Source organism: Mauremys reevesii, unplaced genomic scaffold (assembly GCF_016161935.1).
Source record: "Mauremys reevesii isolate NIE-2019 unplaced genomic scaffold, ASM1616193v1 Contig14, whole genome shotgun sequence".
In the NCBI taxonomy this organism is placed as follows: Eukaryota; Metazoa; Chordata; order Testudines; family Geoemydidae; genus Mauremys; species Mauremys reevesii.
The window spans coordinates 745,436-759,318 of record NW_024100760.1 but is presented as its reverse complement, the minus strand read 5'-3'; the positions used below and the strand labels follow the sequence as shown (position 1 = coordinate 759,318).

Genomic DNA, 13,883 nt, shown 5'->3' with positions numbered 1-13,883 from the left:
GTTTCTAGGACCTGTCTCTTCTGGACTCCCGCCTCTTGCGGGCCCCACTCTGTCTGGGTCTCCTTGTTAATGACCTCCCTGGTGATGGTCTGGGTCTGACCCTCTCGCAGGGTCCCCACCATCCCAGCTGCGGTCTTCACCACCTCTCCTGGGTGGCCCACTGGCCGGTCAGCCACTCTCTCGACTGCCTCCAGCTGTGTTGCCCTCCCCACTAGGGGGCAGTCTTTCTTCTGGTGGCCCCGCTCCCGGCAATGCCAACAGGCTCCCCGCCTCGGTATTGCCCGGGCCCCCTGCTTCTTCTCACTGTCCCTCTCTGGGCCAACCCTTCCTGGGTTGCCCTGGGTCGTGTTCTCTGGGCCTGGGCAGTCTCTCCAAAAATGGCCCGTCTGCCCACACGTCCAGCACGCTGGCAGCTGCCTGGGTTCCCTCACCCAGCAGGCTGCCTGAGGGACCTGCCGCTGCCCCTTCTCTGGGTGAGGCATCCTGCTCCCAGCCCAGTAGGGACAGTCCCTCTTTATGTGTCCTCGCCTTGCACAGGCATAACATGTCCGGCGCTCAGCCGTGGGCCTCCTGGTCCCGGCCCTGCGCCTACCCAATCTGTCTCCACGCCTCTGGAACTCTGTCCTGAGGAACTTCACCAGGGCCCGCTGTTCCTCTATCAGCTGGCCCAACTGTCTTTGGAGGGCCCATTGCACCTCCTGCAGTCCCTGTGGGTCCTCAGTCCCCTTTCGCTGGGGTGCTGCCTCGAAACCCCACCCATGGACTACGCCTGGAGTCTCCGCAAAGAAGACCCCGGGATAACAGGGATCCATCACTCTCTTGGGTTCCCTGCCCTGGCCCCTTGTATCAGGGGCGGTTCTAAAGGTCCCTGGTCAGGTGCCACTGTAACAGGGTCGGTACTCACCCCTGCCGCGCCTCCTGCTGGTCGGTCCCGGAATGTCCCTCGGTCCGGCCCTGGAGCGCCCTCGGCAGGCTGGTGACCCGCCTGTTCTCTGGCCCCGGCGTCCCTCCCTGGACCCGGTGCCTGTTATCTATAATTGGGTCTCCCCCTCCCAGGGGAACCCCACGCTACTATCCCCGCCTTGCCTCAGTAGTGGCTACTGTCAGTCATTGTCTAGCCCCACACCCTGGGGCAGACTGCAGTATCAGCCCACTCATCACAGGCAAAGGGGGTTTGGACCTGCTGCTTCGTCCTACCCCTAGGTTGCCCTCTGCAACTCCCAGTACCTTTGGCCCTTTGCTAGGCCGCAGCCTGGGGCTTTCCAGGCTGGAGCTTCCCTAGCTCCTCAGCCTGTCCCCCAGCCCTGCTTCACTCAGGTACCTAGTCTCAGCCTCTAAGCAGCCAGGCCCATCTCTCTCTGGAGGCAGAGAGAGACTGTCTCTGGGCTCTGGCTTCCCTGCCTTCTTATAAGCCCCAGGGCTTCAGTTTGGGGCGTGGCCTCCAGCTGCAGCCACTTTCCCAATCAGCCCAGCTCTGTCAGGCCACTTTTAACCCCTTAAAACCCCGGAGCAGGGTCCACCCTGCTACACACCTCCCCCCTTAAAACCCCCACCCCTGGGGATCATGGGGCCTTCTGGCCTGTGCGGCCCGGAGGTGTCCTGCCAGCCGTGCCTGCTTCTCCTCACTGTCTTTTAATTTGCCGGCCAGGGCTTCCTTCTCCTGGCGGACTTTTCGGAGCTCTGCTACGGCCGTCTTCCATGCCTGCTCTGTGGCGTCTAGCTGCACCTGTAGATCCGAGTCCCCCAGGCCCTCTTCCCTCAGGGTCTGGGTTCCCTTGGTGGCCTGTCCCATAACCACCTGGGTCCATTTGGTTTCTAGGACCTGTCTCTTCTGGACTCCCGCCTCTTGCGGCCCCACTCTGTCTGGGTCTCCTTGTTAATGACCTCCTGGTGATGGTCTGGGTCTGACCCTCTCGCAGGGTCCCCACCATCCCAGCTGCGGTCTTCACCACCTCTCCTGGGTGGCCCAGTGGCCGGTCAGCCACTCTCTCGACTGCCTCCAGCTGTGCTGCCCTCCCCACTAGGGGGCAGTCTTTCTTCTGGTGGCCCCGCTCCCGGCAATGCCAAGAGGCTCCCGCCTCGGTATTGCCCGGGCCCCTGCTTCTTCTCGCTGTCCTCTCTGGGCCAACCCTTCCTGGGTTGCCCTGGGTCGTGTTCTCTGGGCCTGGGCAGTCTCTCCAAAAATGGCCCGTCTGCCCACACGTCCAGCACGCTGGCAGCTGCCTGGGTTCCCTCACCCGGCAGGCTGCCTGAGGACCTGCCGCTGCCCCTTCTCTGGGTGAGGCATCCTGCTCCCAGCCCAGTAGGGACAGTCCCTCTTTATGTGTCCTCACCTTGCACAGGCATAACATGTCCGGCGCTCAGCCGTGGGCCTCCTGGTCCCGGCCCTGCGCCTACCCAATCTGTCTCCACGCCTCCGGAACTCTGTCCTGAGGAACTTCACCAGGGCCCGCTGTTCCTCTATCAGCTGGCCCAACTGTCTTTGGAGGGCCCATTGCACCTCCTGCAGTCCCTGTGGGTTCTCAGTCCCCTTTCGCTGGGGTGCTGCCTCGAAACCCCACCCATGGACTACGCCTGGAGTCTCCGCAAAGAAGACCCCGGGATAACAGGGATCCATCACTATCTTGGGTTCCCTGCCCTGGCCCCTTGTATCAGGGGCGGTTCTAAAGGTCCCTGGTCAGGTGCCACTGTAACACGGCGGTACTCACCCCTGCCGCGCCTCCTGCTGGTCGGTCCCGGAATGTCCCTCGGTCCGGCCCTGGAGCGCCCTCGGCAGGCTGGTGACCCGCCTGTTCTCTGGCCCCGGCGTCCCTCCCTGGACCCGGTGCCTGTTATCTATAATTGGGTCTCCTCCCAGGGAACCCCACGCTACTATCCCCGCCTTGCCTCAGTAGTGGCTACTGTCAGTCATTGTCTAGCCCCACACCCTGGGGCAGACTGCAGTATCAGCCCACTCATCACAGGCAAAGGGGGTTTGGACCTGCTGCTTCGTCCTACCCCTAGGTTGCCCTCTGCAACTCCCAGTACCTTTGGCCCTTTGCTAGGCCGCAGCCTGGGGCTTTCCAGGCTGGAGCTTCCCTAGCTCCTCAGCCTGTCCCCCAGCCCTGCTTCACTCAGGTACCTAGTCTCAGCCTCTAAGCAGCCAGGCCCATCTCTCTCTGGAGGCAGAGAGAGACTGTCTCTGGGCTCTGGCTTCCCTGCCTTCTTATAAGCCCCAGGGCTTCAGTTTGGGGCGTGGCCTCCAGCTGCAGCCACTTTCCCAATCAGCCCAGCTCTGTCAGGCCACTTTAACCCCTTAAAACCCCGGAGCAGGGTCCACCCTGCTACACACCTCCCCCTTAAAACCCCACCCTGGGGGTCATGGGGCCTTCTGGCCTGTGCGGCCCGGAGGTGTCCTGCCAGCCGTGCCTGCTTCTCCTCACTGTCTTTTAATTTGCCGGCCAGGGCTTCCTTCTCCTGGCGGACTTTTCGGAGCTCTGCTACGGCCGTCTTCCATGCCTGCTCTGTGGCGTCTAGCTGCACCTGTAGATCCGAGTCCCCCAGGCCCTCTTCCCTCAGGGTCTGGGTTCCCTTGGTGGCCTGTCCCATAACCACCTGGGTCCATTTGGTTTCTAGGACCTGTCTCTTCTGGACTCCCGCCTCTTGGCCCCACTCTGTCTGGGTCTCCTTGTTAATGACCTCCCTGGTGATGGTCTGGGTCTGACCCTCTCGCAGGGTCCCCACCATCCCAGCTGCGGTCTTCACCACCTCTCCTGGGTGGCCCACTGGCCGGTCAGCCACTCTCTCGACTGCCTCCAGCTGTGTTGCCCTCCCCACTAGGGGGCAGTCTTTCTTCTGGTGGCCCCGCTCCCGGCAATGCCAACAGGCTCCCCGCCTCGGTATTGCCCGGGCCCCCTGCTTCTTCTCGCTGTCCCTCTCTGGGCCAACCCTTCCTGGGTTGCCCTGGGTCGTGTTCTCTGGGCCTGGGCAGTCTCTCCAAAAATGGCCCGTCTGCCCACACGTCCAGCACGCTGGCAGCTGCCTGGGTTCCCTCACCCGGCAGGCTGCCTGAGGGACCTGCCGCTGCCCCTTCTCTGGGTGAGGCATCCTGCTCCCAGCCCAGTAGGGACAGTCCTCTTTATGTGTCCTCACCTTGCACAGGCATAACATGTCCGCGCTCAGCCGTGGGCCTCCTGGTCCCGGCCCTGCGCCTACCCAATCTGTCTCCACGCCTCCGGAACTCTGTCCTGAGGAACTTCACCAGGGCCCGCTGTTCCTCTATCAGCTGGCCCAACTGTCTTTGGAGGGCCCATTGCACCTCCTGCAGTCCCTGTGGGTTCTCAGTCCCCTTTCGCTGGGGTGCTGCCTCGAAACCCCACCCATGGACTACGCCTGGAGTCTCCGCAAAGAAGACCCCGGGATAACAGGGATCCATCACTCTCTTGGGTTCCCTGCCCTGGCCCCTTGTATCAGGGGCGGTTCTAAAGGTCCCTGGTCAGGTGCCACTGTAACAGGGCGGTACTCACCGCTGCCACGCCTCCTGCTGGTGTCCCTTGGTCCGGCCCTGGAGCACCCCCGGCAGGCTGGTGACCCGCCTGTTCTCTGACCCCGGCGTCCCTCCCTGGACCCGGTGCCCGCTATCTATAATTGGGTCTCCCCCTCCCAGGGGAACCCCACGCTACTATCCCCGCCTTGCCTCAGTAGTGGCTACTGTCAGTCATTGTCTAGCCCCACACCCTGGGGCAGACTGCAGTATCAGCCCACTCATCACAGGCAAAGGGGGTTTGGACCTGCTGCTTCGTCCTACCCCTAGGTTGCCCTCTGCAACTCCCAGTACCTTTGGCCCTTTGCTAGGCCGCAGCCTGGGGCTTTCCAGGCTGGAGCTTCCCTAGCTCCTCAGCCTGTCCCCCAGCCCTGCTTCACTCAGGTACCTAGTCTCAGCCTCTAAGCAGCCAGGCCCATCTCTCTCTGGAGGCAGAGAGAGACTGTCTCTGGGCTCTGGCTTCCCTGCCTTCTTATAAGCCCCAGGGCTTCAGTTTGGGGCGTGGCCTCCAGCTGCAGCCACTTTCCCAATCAGCCCAGCTCTGTCAGGCCACTTTTAACCCCTTAAAACCCCGGAGCAGGGTCCACCCTGCTACACACCTCCCCCCTTAAAACCCCCACCCCTGGGGATCATGGGGCCTTCTGGCCTGTGCGGCCCGGAGGTGTCCTGCCAGCCGTGCCTGCTTCTCCTCACTGTCTTTTAATTTGCCGGCCAGGGCTTCCTTCTCCTGGCGGACTTTTCGGAGCTCTGCTACGGCCGTCTTCCATGCCTGCTCTGTGGCGTCTAGCTGCACCTGTAGATCCGAGTCCCCCAGGCCCTCTTCCCTCAGGGTCTGGGTTCCTTGGTGGCCTGTCCCATAACCACCTGGGTCCATTTGGTTTCTAGGACCTGTCTCTTCTGGACTCCCGCCTCTTGGCGGCCCCACTCTGTCTGGGTCTCCTTGTTAATGACCTCCCTGGTGATGGTCTGGGTCTGACCCTCTCGCAGGGTCCCCACCATCCCAGCTGCGGTCTTCACCACCTCTCCTGGGTGGCCCACTGGCCGGTCAGCCACTCTCTCGACTGCCTCCAGCTGTGTTGCCCTCCCCACTAGGGGGCAGTCTTTCTTCTGGTGGCCCCGCTCCCGGCAATGCCAACAGGCTCCCCGCCTCGGTATTGCCCGGGCCCCCTGCTTCTTCTCACTGTCCCTCTCTGGGCCAACCCTTCCTGGGTTGCCCTGGGTCGTGTTCTCTGGGCCTGGGCAGTCCCTCCAAAAATGGCCCGTCTGCCCACACGTCCAGCACGCTGGCAGCTGCCTGGGTTCCCTCACCCGGCAGGCTGCCCGAGGGACCTGCCGCTGCCCCTTCTCTGGGTGAGGCATCCTGCTCCCAGCCCAGTAGGGACAGTCCCTCTTTATGTGTCCTCGCCTTGCACAGGCATAACATGTCCGGCGCTCAGCCGTGGGCCTCCTGGTCCCGGCCCTGCGCCTACCCAATCTGTCTCCACGCCTCCGGAACTCTGTCCTGAGGAACTTCACCAGGGCCCGCTGTTCCTCTATCAGCTGGCCCAACTGTCTTTGGAGGGCCCATTGCACCTCCTGCAGTCCCTGTGGGTCCTCAGTCCCCTTTCGCTGGGGTGCTGCCTCGAAACCCCACCCATGGACTACGCCTGGAGTCTCCGCAAAGAAGACCCCGGGATAACAGGGATCCATCACTCTCTTGGGTTCCCTGCCCTGGCCCCTTGTATCAGGGGCGGTTCTAAAGGTCCCTGGTCAGGTGCCACTGTAACAGGGCCGTACTCACCCCTGCCGCGCCTCCTGCTGGTCGGTCCCGGAATGTCCCTCGGTCCGGCCCTGGAGCGCCCTCGGCAGGCTGGTGACCCGCCTGTTCTCTGGCCCCGGCGTCCCTCCCTGGACCCGGTGCCCGCTATCTATAATTGGGTCTCCCCCTCCCAGGGGAACCCCACGCTACTATCCCCGCCTTGCCTCAGTAGTGGCTACTGTCAGTCATTGTCTAGCCCCACACCCTGGGGCAGACTGCAGTATCAGCCCACTCATCACAGGCAAAGGGGGTTTGGACCTGCTGCTTCGTCCTACCCCTAGGTTGCCCTCTGCAACTCCCAGTACCTTTGGCCCTTTGCTAGGCCGCAGCCTGGGGCTTTCCAGGCTGGAGCTTCCCTAGCTCCTCAGCCTGTCCCCCAGCCCTGCTTCACTCAGGTACCTAGTCTCAGCCTCTAAGCAGCCAGGCCCATCTCTCTCTGGAGGCAGAGAGAGACTGTCTCTGGGCTCTGGCTTCCCTGCCTTCTTATAAGCCCCAGGGCTTCAGTTTGGGGCGTGGCCTCCAGCTGCAGCCACTTTCCCAATCAGCCCAGCTCTGTCAGGCCACTTTTAACCCCTTAAAACCCCGGAGCAGGGTCCACCCTGCTACACCCCCCCTTAAAACCCCCACCCCTGGGGATCATGGGGCCTTCTGGCCTGTGCGGCCCGGAGGTGTCCTGCCAGCCGTGCCTGCTTCTCCTCACTGTCTTTTAATTTGCCGGCCAGGGCTTCCTTCTCCTGGCGGACTTTTCGGAGCTCTGCTACGGCCGTCTTCCATGCCTGCTCTGTGGCGTCTAGCTGCACCTGTAGATCCGAGTCCCCCAGGCCCTCTTCCCTCAGGGTCTGGGTTCCCTTGGTGGCCTGTCCCATAACCACCTGGGTCCATTTGGTTTCTAGGACCTGTCTCTTCTGGACTCCCGCCTCTTGCGGGCCCCACTCTGTCTGGGTCTCCTTGTTAATGACCTCCCTGGTGATGGTCTGGGTCTGACCCTCTCGCAGGGTCCCCACCATCCCAGCTGCGGTCTTCACCACCTCTCCTGGGTGGCCCACTGGCCGGTCAGCCACTCTCTCGACTGCCTCCAGCTGTGTTGCCCTCCCCACTAGGGGGCAGTCTTTCTTCTGGTGGCCCCGCTCCCGGCAATGCCAACAGGCTCCCCGCCTCGGTATTGCCCGGGCCCCCTGCTTCTTCTCGCTGTCCCTCTCTGGGCCAACCCTTCCTGGGTTGCCCTGGGTCGTGTTCTCTGGGCCTGGGCAGTCTCTCCAAAAATGGCCCGTCTGCCCACACGTCCAGCACGCTGGCAGCTGCCTGGGTTCCCTCACCCGGCAGGCTGCCTGAGGGACCTGCCGCTGCCCCTTCTCTGGGTGAGGCATCCTGCTCCCAGCCCAGTAGGGACAGTCCCTCTTTATGTGTCCTCACCTTGCACAGGCATAACATGTCCGGCGCTCAGCCGTGGGCCTCCTGGTCCCGGCCCTGCGCCTACCCAATCTGTCTCCACGCCTCCGGAACTCTGTCCTGAGGAACTTCACCAGGGCCCGCTGTTCCTCTATCAGCTGGCCCAACTGTCTTTGGAGGGCCCATTGCACCTCCTGCAGTCCCTGTGGGTTCTCAGTCCCCTTTCGCTGGGGTGCTGCCTCGAAACCCCACCCATGGACTACGCCTGGAGTCTCCGCAAAGAAGACCCCGGGATAACAGGGATCCATCACTCTCTTGGGTTCCCTGCCCTGGCCCCTTGTATCAGGGGCGGTTCTAAAGGTCCCTGGTCAGGTGCCACTGTAACAGGGCGGTACTCACCCCTGCCGCGCCTCCTGCTGGTCGGTCCCGGAATGTCCTCGGTCCGGCCCTGAGCGCCTCGGCAGGCTGGTGACCCGCCTGTTCTCTGGCCCCGGCGTCCCTCCCTGGACCCGGTGCCTGTTATCTATAATTGGGTCTCCCCCTCCCAGGGGAACCCCACGCTACTATCCCCGCCTTGCCTCAGTAGTGGCTACTGTCAGTCATTGTCTAGCCCCACACCCTGGGGCAGACTGCAGTATCAGCCCACTCATCACAGGCAAAGGGGGTTTGGACCTGCTGCTTCGTCCTACCCCTAGGTTGCCCTCTGCAACTCCCAGTACCTTTGGCCCTTTGCTAGGCCGCAGCCTGGGGCTTTCCAGGCTGGAGCTTCCCTAGCTCCTCAGCCTGTCCCCCAGCCCTGCTTCACTCAGGTACCTAGTCTCAGCCTCTAAGCAGCCAGGCCCATCTCTCTCTGGAGGCAGAGAGAGACTGTCTCTGGGCTCTGGCTTCCCTGCCTTCTTATAAGCCCCAGGGCTTCAGTTTGGGGCGTGGCCTCCAGCTGCAGCCACTTTCCCAATCAGCCCAGCTCTGTCAGGCCACTTTTAACCCCTTAAAACCCCGGAGCAGGGTCCACCCTGCTACACCAAGCATCTTTGCCACTGAACTGAGCCTATGTTCGTTCTTAAACGTAACATTTAAGTCTGATGAATCAACACACTGCACCATCTGCTAGTGCTGCTGTTGTTGGAGCTCTGAGGACAACACTAGCAGCATTACCAGTGTTGTAGCACCAACAGCACTTAGCAACAAAAACAGCAGTTGGTAATTGCACAATCATAGACATGTCAGGCTGGAAGGGACCTCAAGATATCATCAAATGGATCCCTCTGCATGGAGGCAGGATCAAGTGAACCTAGACCATTCCTGACAGAGGGTTTGTTCCACCTGTTCTTAACAACCTCCGACAATGAGGATTCCACAACCTGCCTTGGAAGCTTATTCTAGAGCTGAAATTCCTGTATCATTACAAAGTTTTTCCTACTATTGAACCTAAATCTCCATTGCAGCAAATTTAGCCAATTACTTCTTGTACTATCTGCAGTGGGCACTGAAAGCAATTGATCACTGTCCTCTTTATATCATCACTACACTGGTATCATGCCTCCCCTCAGTCTTCTTTTCTCAAGACTAAACATGCACAGTGTTTTTAACCTTTCCTCCTAGGTCAGATTCTCTAAACCTTTGATCATTTTTGTTTCTCTCCTCTGGATTGTCTCTAATTTGGCCACATCTTTCCTAAAGTGTGATACCCAGAATTGCATACAGTCCCCTGGCTCACACCTCACCAGTTCCCAGAAGAATGAGACAATGACATCTCATATCTCACATACAACACTCCTTTAATGCTTCCCGGAATGACATTAGTCTTTTCTGTGACCGCATAAAATTGTTGACTCACATTCAATTTGTGATGCTCTTGGTACCCCTTGAACCCAGGCATGCAGAGCACAACAGATTGGCAATCTAGCACCTTAACCAGTCATTTTATCAGCCGAACGGCCCCTTTACCACCAGCTGTCCCTTGGTCAGCCAAGGCCAGGCACCCAAGCCAGGGTGGAACAGACGAAGCAGGGGACACCTGTAATGAGACCTGTGGTGTAGAGGCTTCATGCTTGATTCTCATTATTTTATGCAAGGTTTGAGTTCTACCTGGTGTCGGAAGTGCTGCTTCATCCAATTTGTGGGGGGCTTTTACTCTTCTTTTGGTGACCATATGGCTTAGCTAGTGGAAGAGGTGCATAAGACCAGCCAAGTGGTTGCCTCCACAAAATGAAGAAGTGACAGCCCACAACCAACTGGGACAGCAGTGCACAATAGATTTAGTAGTCTAGGGCCTTAACCACTGAGACATCTTGCATGATATGGCTATGGGCTTTGTATGCCTGCAGGCCAGCTTATGTTTCCCTGTCTACATTCACTTGGGTGCGTGGTCCCATTTGATGAAATAATACCTCATGTGAACAACACTCCACTGGGTAAAGAGGTGGCTGAGGAATCAAGGCTGATCCTTTGTGTTTGTCTTGGTGGGTTTGAATCCTGCTGATAGCCAGCCTTTCCTTTGGCAGTGGTGGACACTGGCTCTTTCCTCTTGAGGTTCTCACTACTCCAGCATGTTTTACTATAAAAATAAAAAATGTTGTAGCGGTGTTGGTCCCAGGATAGCAGAGCAGGGTAGCTGGAAAGTTGGTCCTTTGGAAGGTTTGACCTCACCAGCCTTGTCTGGCTAATAAAAACCAGACACACCTAACAAACTGGGGGCCCTACAGTCCCTTGACCAGCTGGACTCCAGGCCGGCTCACAAAGGTGGGAATTTTGCCTGGTGCCTCTCCAGCGCTGGCGCCTCAGCAGGCAGAGCCCGTCTCTTCCCAACTGTCATAAATAGTTAGTTAAGGGTTAAGTTTCCACCTGTAAAGGGTTAACACATAGTACCTGGTGAACACCTGACCTGAGGACGAATCAGGGAAGCGAATTTAAAATTCCTAGGAGGGAACTTTTTCTCTCTCTTCTGGTGTGTTTTGTTCTTAGCCGTTTGGAGTTACAAGGGTCCAGATGTTTAATCAAGTCTTCTGCAAGTTTCCATCTTTCTGAACTAATTTCTTCTAGTCAGGATAGTGAGTATTAGAAAGGTACTTTGTGTCCTCATCTAATAATCCTATGTTTGCAATTCTGTGTGTTTGTTATTGATTATTCTTAATTCTGCCTGTATTGTTTGTACTGAGAAGGAGGGAGGATTCTCTCCAGAAATTGATAAGGTTATACCCTATGAATGTCCAGCTTGGACTCATAGAGATTGTGTATTTTCTTGTTTTTCTTTTAATAAATTATTTCTATAAAGATTTGATTAAATCCCTTCTACTGTGGATACAGGGGGAGGGGGCTAAGAAACTCTCTCTCAGTGGTGAGACAAGCTTATCTCCGGGCAGAGAGGGGAGGGAGGAGACGGGGAGGTTTCTCCCTCTGTGAGTTGATCTGTGTTTCCCCAGGGAACGTCTTTGGAAAGAGGAGGGGGGAAACAGGGGTGTCCCGGCCCATGTAAATTGACCGGGTGGTGGCAGCAAAAAGGAGACCAACCCTAGGATTTTAGGGTGGGGGGATACATGCTGGTCCTCAACTTGAAACCCCCCAGTTTCAAGTGAGGGTGAGACCATGACATGGTGGCAGGCGGTGTTTCGAACCCATTGATAGAGGCACGTTTTTTTCTACCTAGAGCACTCTGCAGCAATACAGGGCTGTCGGTTGCACTGCCCTCCTGCTGAGAGGTGTGTCTTTCCTTTGTGATATCAGGTATCACTCAGGATTCCTAAGGTGGGGGGAAGTGCTCCGGCCCACGTAAATTGACCGGGTGGTGGCAGCAAAAAGGAGACCTACCCTAGGATTTTAGGGTGGGGGGATACATGCTGGTCCTCAACTTGAAACCCCCCAGTTTCAAGTGAGGGTGAGACCATGACACCAACGCTCGCTCGGGCGTCTGGCCGTGGCTGAGCAATGCCAGCATAACCCCCATGTTTGCATTTCAGGGCGCGGTGATGTCACTAGGGGAGCAAACAGTCAGGGGCTACATGGCCCTTTGCTCTGTGGGCTGGAGACTTGCTGGAGCCTGGTGGGGCCCTGCTGGGATGGGCCGAACCCTCCAGCCCTGGGTGCAGCGAGCTCGGGGGATGGGCCAGAGCCGCCTTCAGCAACTTGGGAAACTCCTGTGGGGGGAGGGGCCTGGCGAGTAGAGTCAACGACAAGACCGTCAAGGGGGGGAACGGCCAACTGCTACATTGTGGGGGATGGCAGCAGGAGGGGAGACCAAAGGTCACCTGAGGGAAGACCTCAATAGGCTGGGGATGGGGTGAGGAAAAGCCCTCAGATAAGAGGGGGCCAGTGGGGTGGAGGGAGAGGACAGGGGTTTGGCAGAGGGAAGAGAGGGTAGAAATGGGGAAGGGGAGGAGAAGGGAATGGGGTGGAGATGGGGGAGGAGAACAGGGGATGGAAACAGGATGGGGGAGGGGAGAGGAGCAGGATAGAAACATGGCCGGGGAGTGTGAGGACCAGGGGAACTCCCCTTTTTTTCTCTGGGCACCCAGGGTTCTCCTCCACATGCAAGAGTGAAAATAAAGCCCCCGACTTTCCCAGCTGCCCCCATCATGGGGCAGGGATCCACTGACAGAGAGGGGTGGTTGTAGGAGGAGATCCTTCATGTCACATGGGATATGCTGGGACCCCAAGTGACAGAGACATGGGGAAGCCGTACAGCAGAGAGTCCCCTCCCACACACTCCACGTTGCCTTCAGAGGAGGTGACCCTTCTCCCCCCATTCCTGAAGCTAAAGGGCGAGTCCCGAAGCTGAGGGGTTGCTTCAGGATCAGTGTCTGGGGGTTTCATCCATTTCCGATGGGTGTATTTTGAAGGTGCATCTGCGATGTGTCTACGTCTGTGTGTTATTGGAGGGTCACTTGTGGATGGAGCTGGGCGACGAATTGATGTTTCAGGCCGGCAGCAACCTGAAAACTAAGAGCAGGGATTCAGATCGGTTCTAAACACGTTTGGAATTCACCAGTAAACCGGGAAAGTCTGTTTTCTGTTGTAGAAAAGTTTTCATTCAGGGTAGCTTCCTAAAAGTGCCTCCTCATCCCAACCTTTGCCCCAGGGTTGATTCACTTGTCTGGGATGTGGGAAATCCACATTTGCAAACAAGGTTTGGAGCAGGGTCTTGAACTCAGCGTGAGCATCCTCACCCCCATGGCATAGGCCATTCTAGGCTGGGCTGCTCTCAGGTGGAGACTGTTCCACTTCGTATAACTACTTAAATATTAATTGGGACATACAGCAAGTGAGTGAGAATGACTCTCCAGGCTGGGGATTGAAGGACTTAGCTGGGCAGTAGGAGCTATGGATTCAAATCTCTCCTCCGAATGAGGAAGAGAGAAGATTTTAGTCAGCATCTTCTTCCTCTCGAGTGCCTTAATGACTAGGCTGCAGAGTCATTCTCCTGCTCTTTGGCCCAAGGAGTAGCAAATTTTCAGCTGCTGTTTAGGGATTATACACACACTTTTGAAGCTGGCCTGAACAATGTGTTAAAAACCTTTGTCCAGAAAATATTGTCAAATTTGTGAATAGTCTTGGGTTGGCCAAAACATTATTTTTCAGCAAGTAAACTATTCATCCAGAATTTTTTTGCCCAGTTCAGCTTGTTTGTTGTTGTGGGGTCATTGCTGAGTGCCAGGACTGCACACAAAGGGGTTTGTTTGAAGGTTTTTGTGACTGCACACAAAGGGGTTGCATTTTGATTTAATTTTGTTGGTGCATCCATGAGCAGTGGGACACTTTCCATGTGGGATTGTTATTGTAGGGTTGGCCATAAGTACTGAGGCTACTCATATGTTGGGGCTGCCGGCATACTGGTTTGTTATCAGAGGGTCTTTTTGTGAACTGTGGGGCCACTCCTGCTGCTTTGTTTTTATAGTGTTGATTGTGAGTGCATGGACTGCAATCACACTGGTTTGTTATTGTAGGGTTGCTCATGAATGCTGGGTTTGTTGTTAATAACAACAGTGAAGTGGAATGAGAATCCCCAGTTATTTCCATGTGTATATTGCCACCCTGGTCAGAGTGAAAGCCCCATGTGGGGTGAGGCTGTTCACTGGGGATAGGGAGGTGACTTTGCTGTCTGGGAGAGACCTCTCTGTATTTCTCTGCTTTGTTTCCCCAACTCTGCCCAGTAGCAGAAATTGCTTCTCTCCCAAAGTC

At 57.5% G+C, this 13,883-nt stretch overlaps 1 protein-coding gene across 1 annotated transcript; it reads right to left on the bottom strand.

Annotated features, from left to right (window-relative positions):
- Positions 1-5,347: 5,347 nt before the first annotated feature.
- LOC120393050 lies at positions 5,348-6,319 on the bottom strand. The gene is made up of 2 exons (XM_039517681.1): positions 5,759-6,319; positions 5,348-5,719 (listed from the first exon to the last, which is right to left on the bottom strand). The coding sequence occupies exons 1-2, from the start codon at positions 6,209-6,211 to the stop codon at positions 5,348-5,350; spliced, it is 825 nt and encodes a 274-aa protein (XP_039373615.1). The 5' UTR covers positions 6,212-6,319.
- Positions 6,320-13,883: the final 7,564 nt, after the last annotated feature.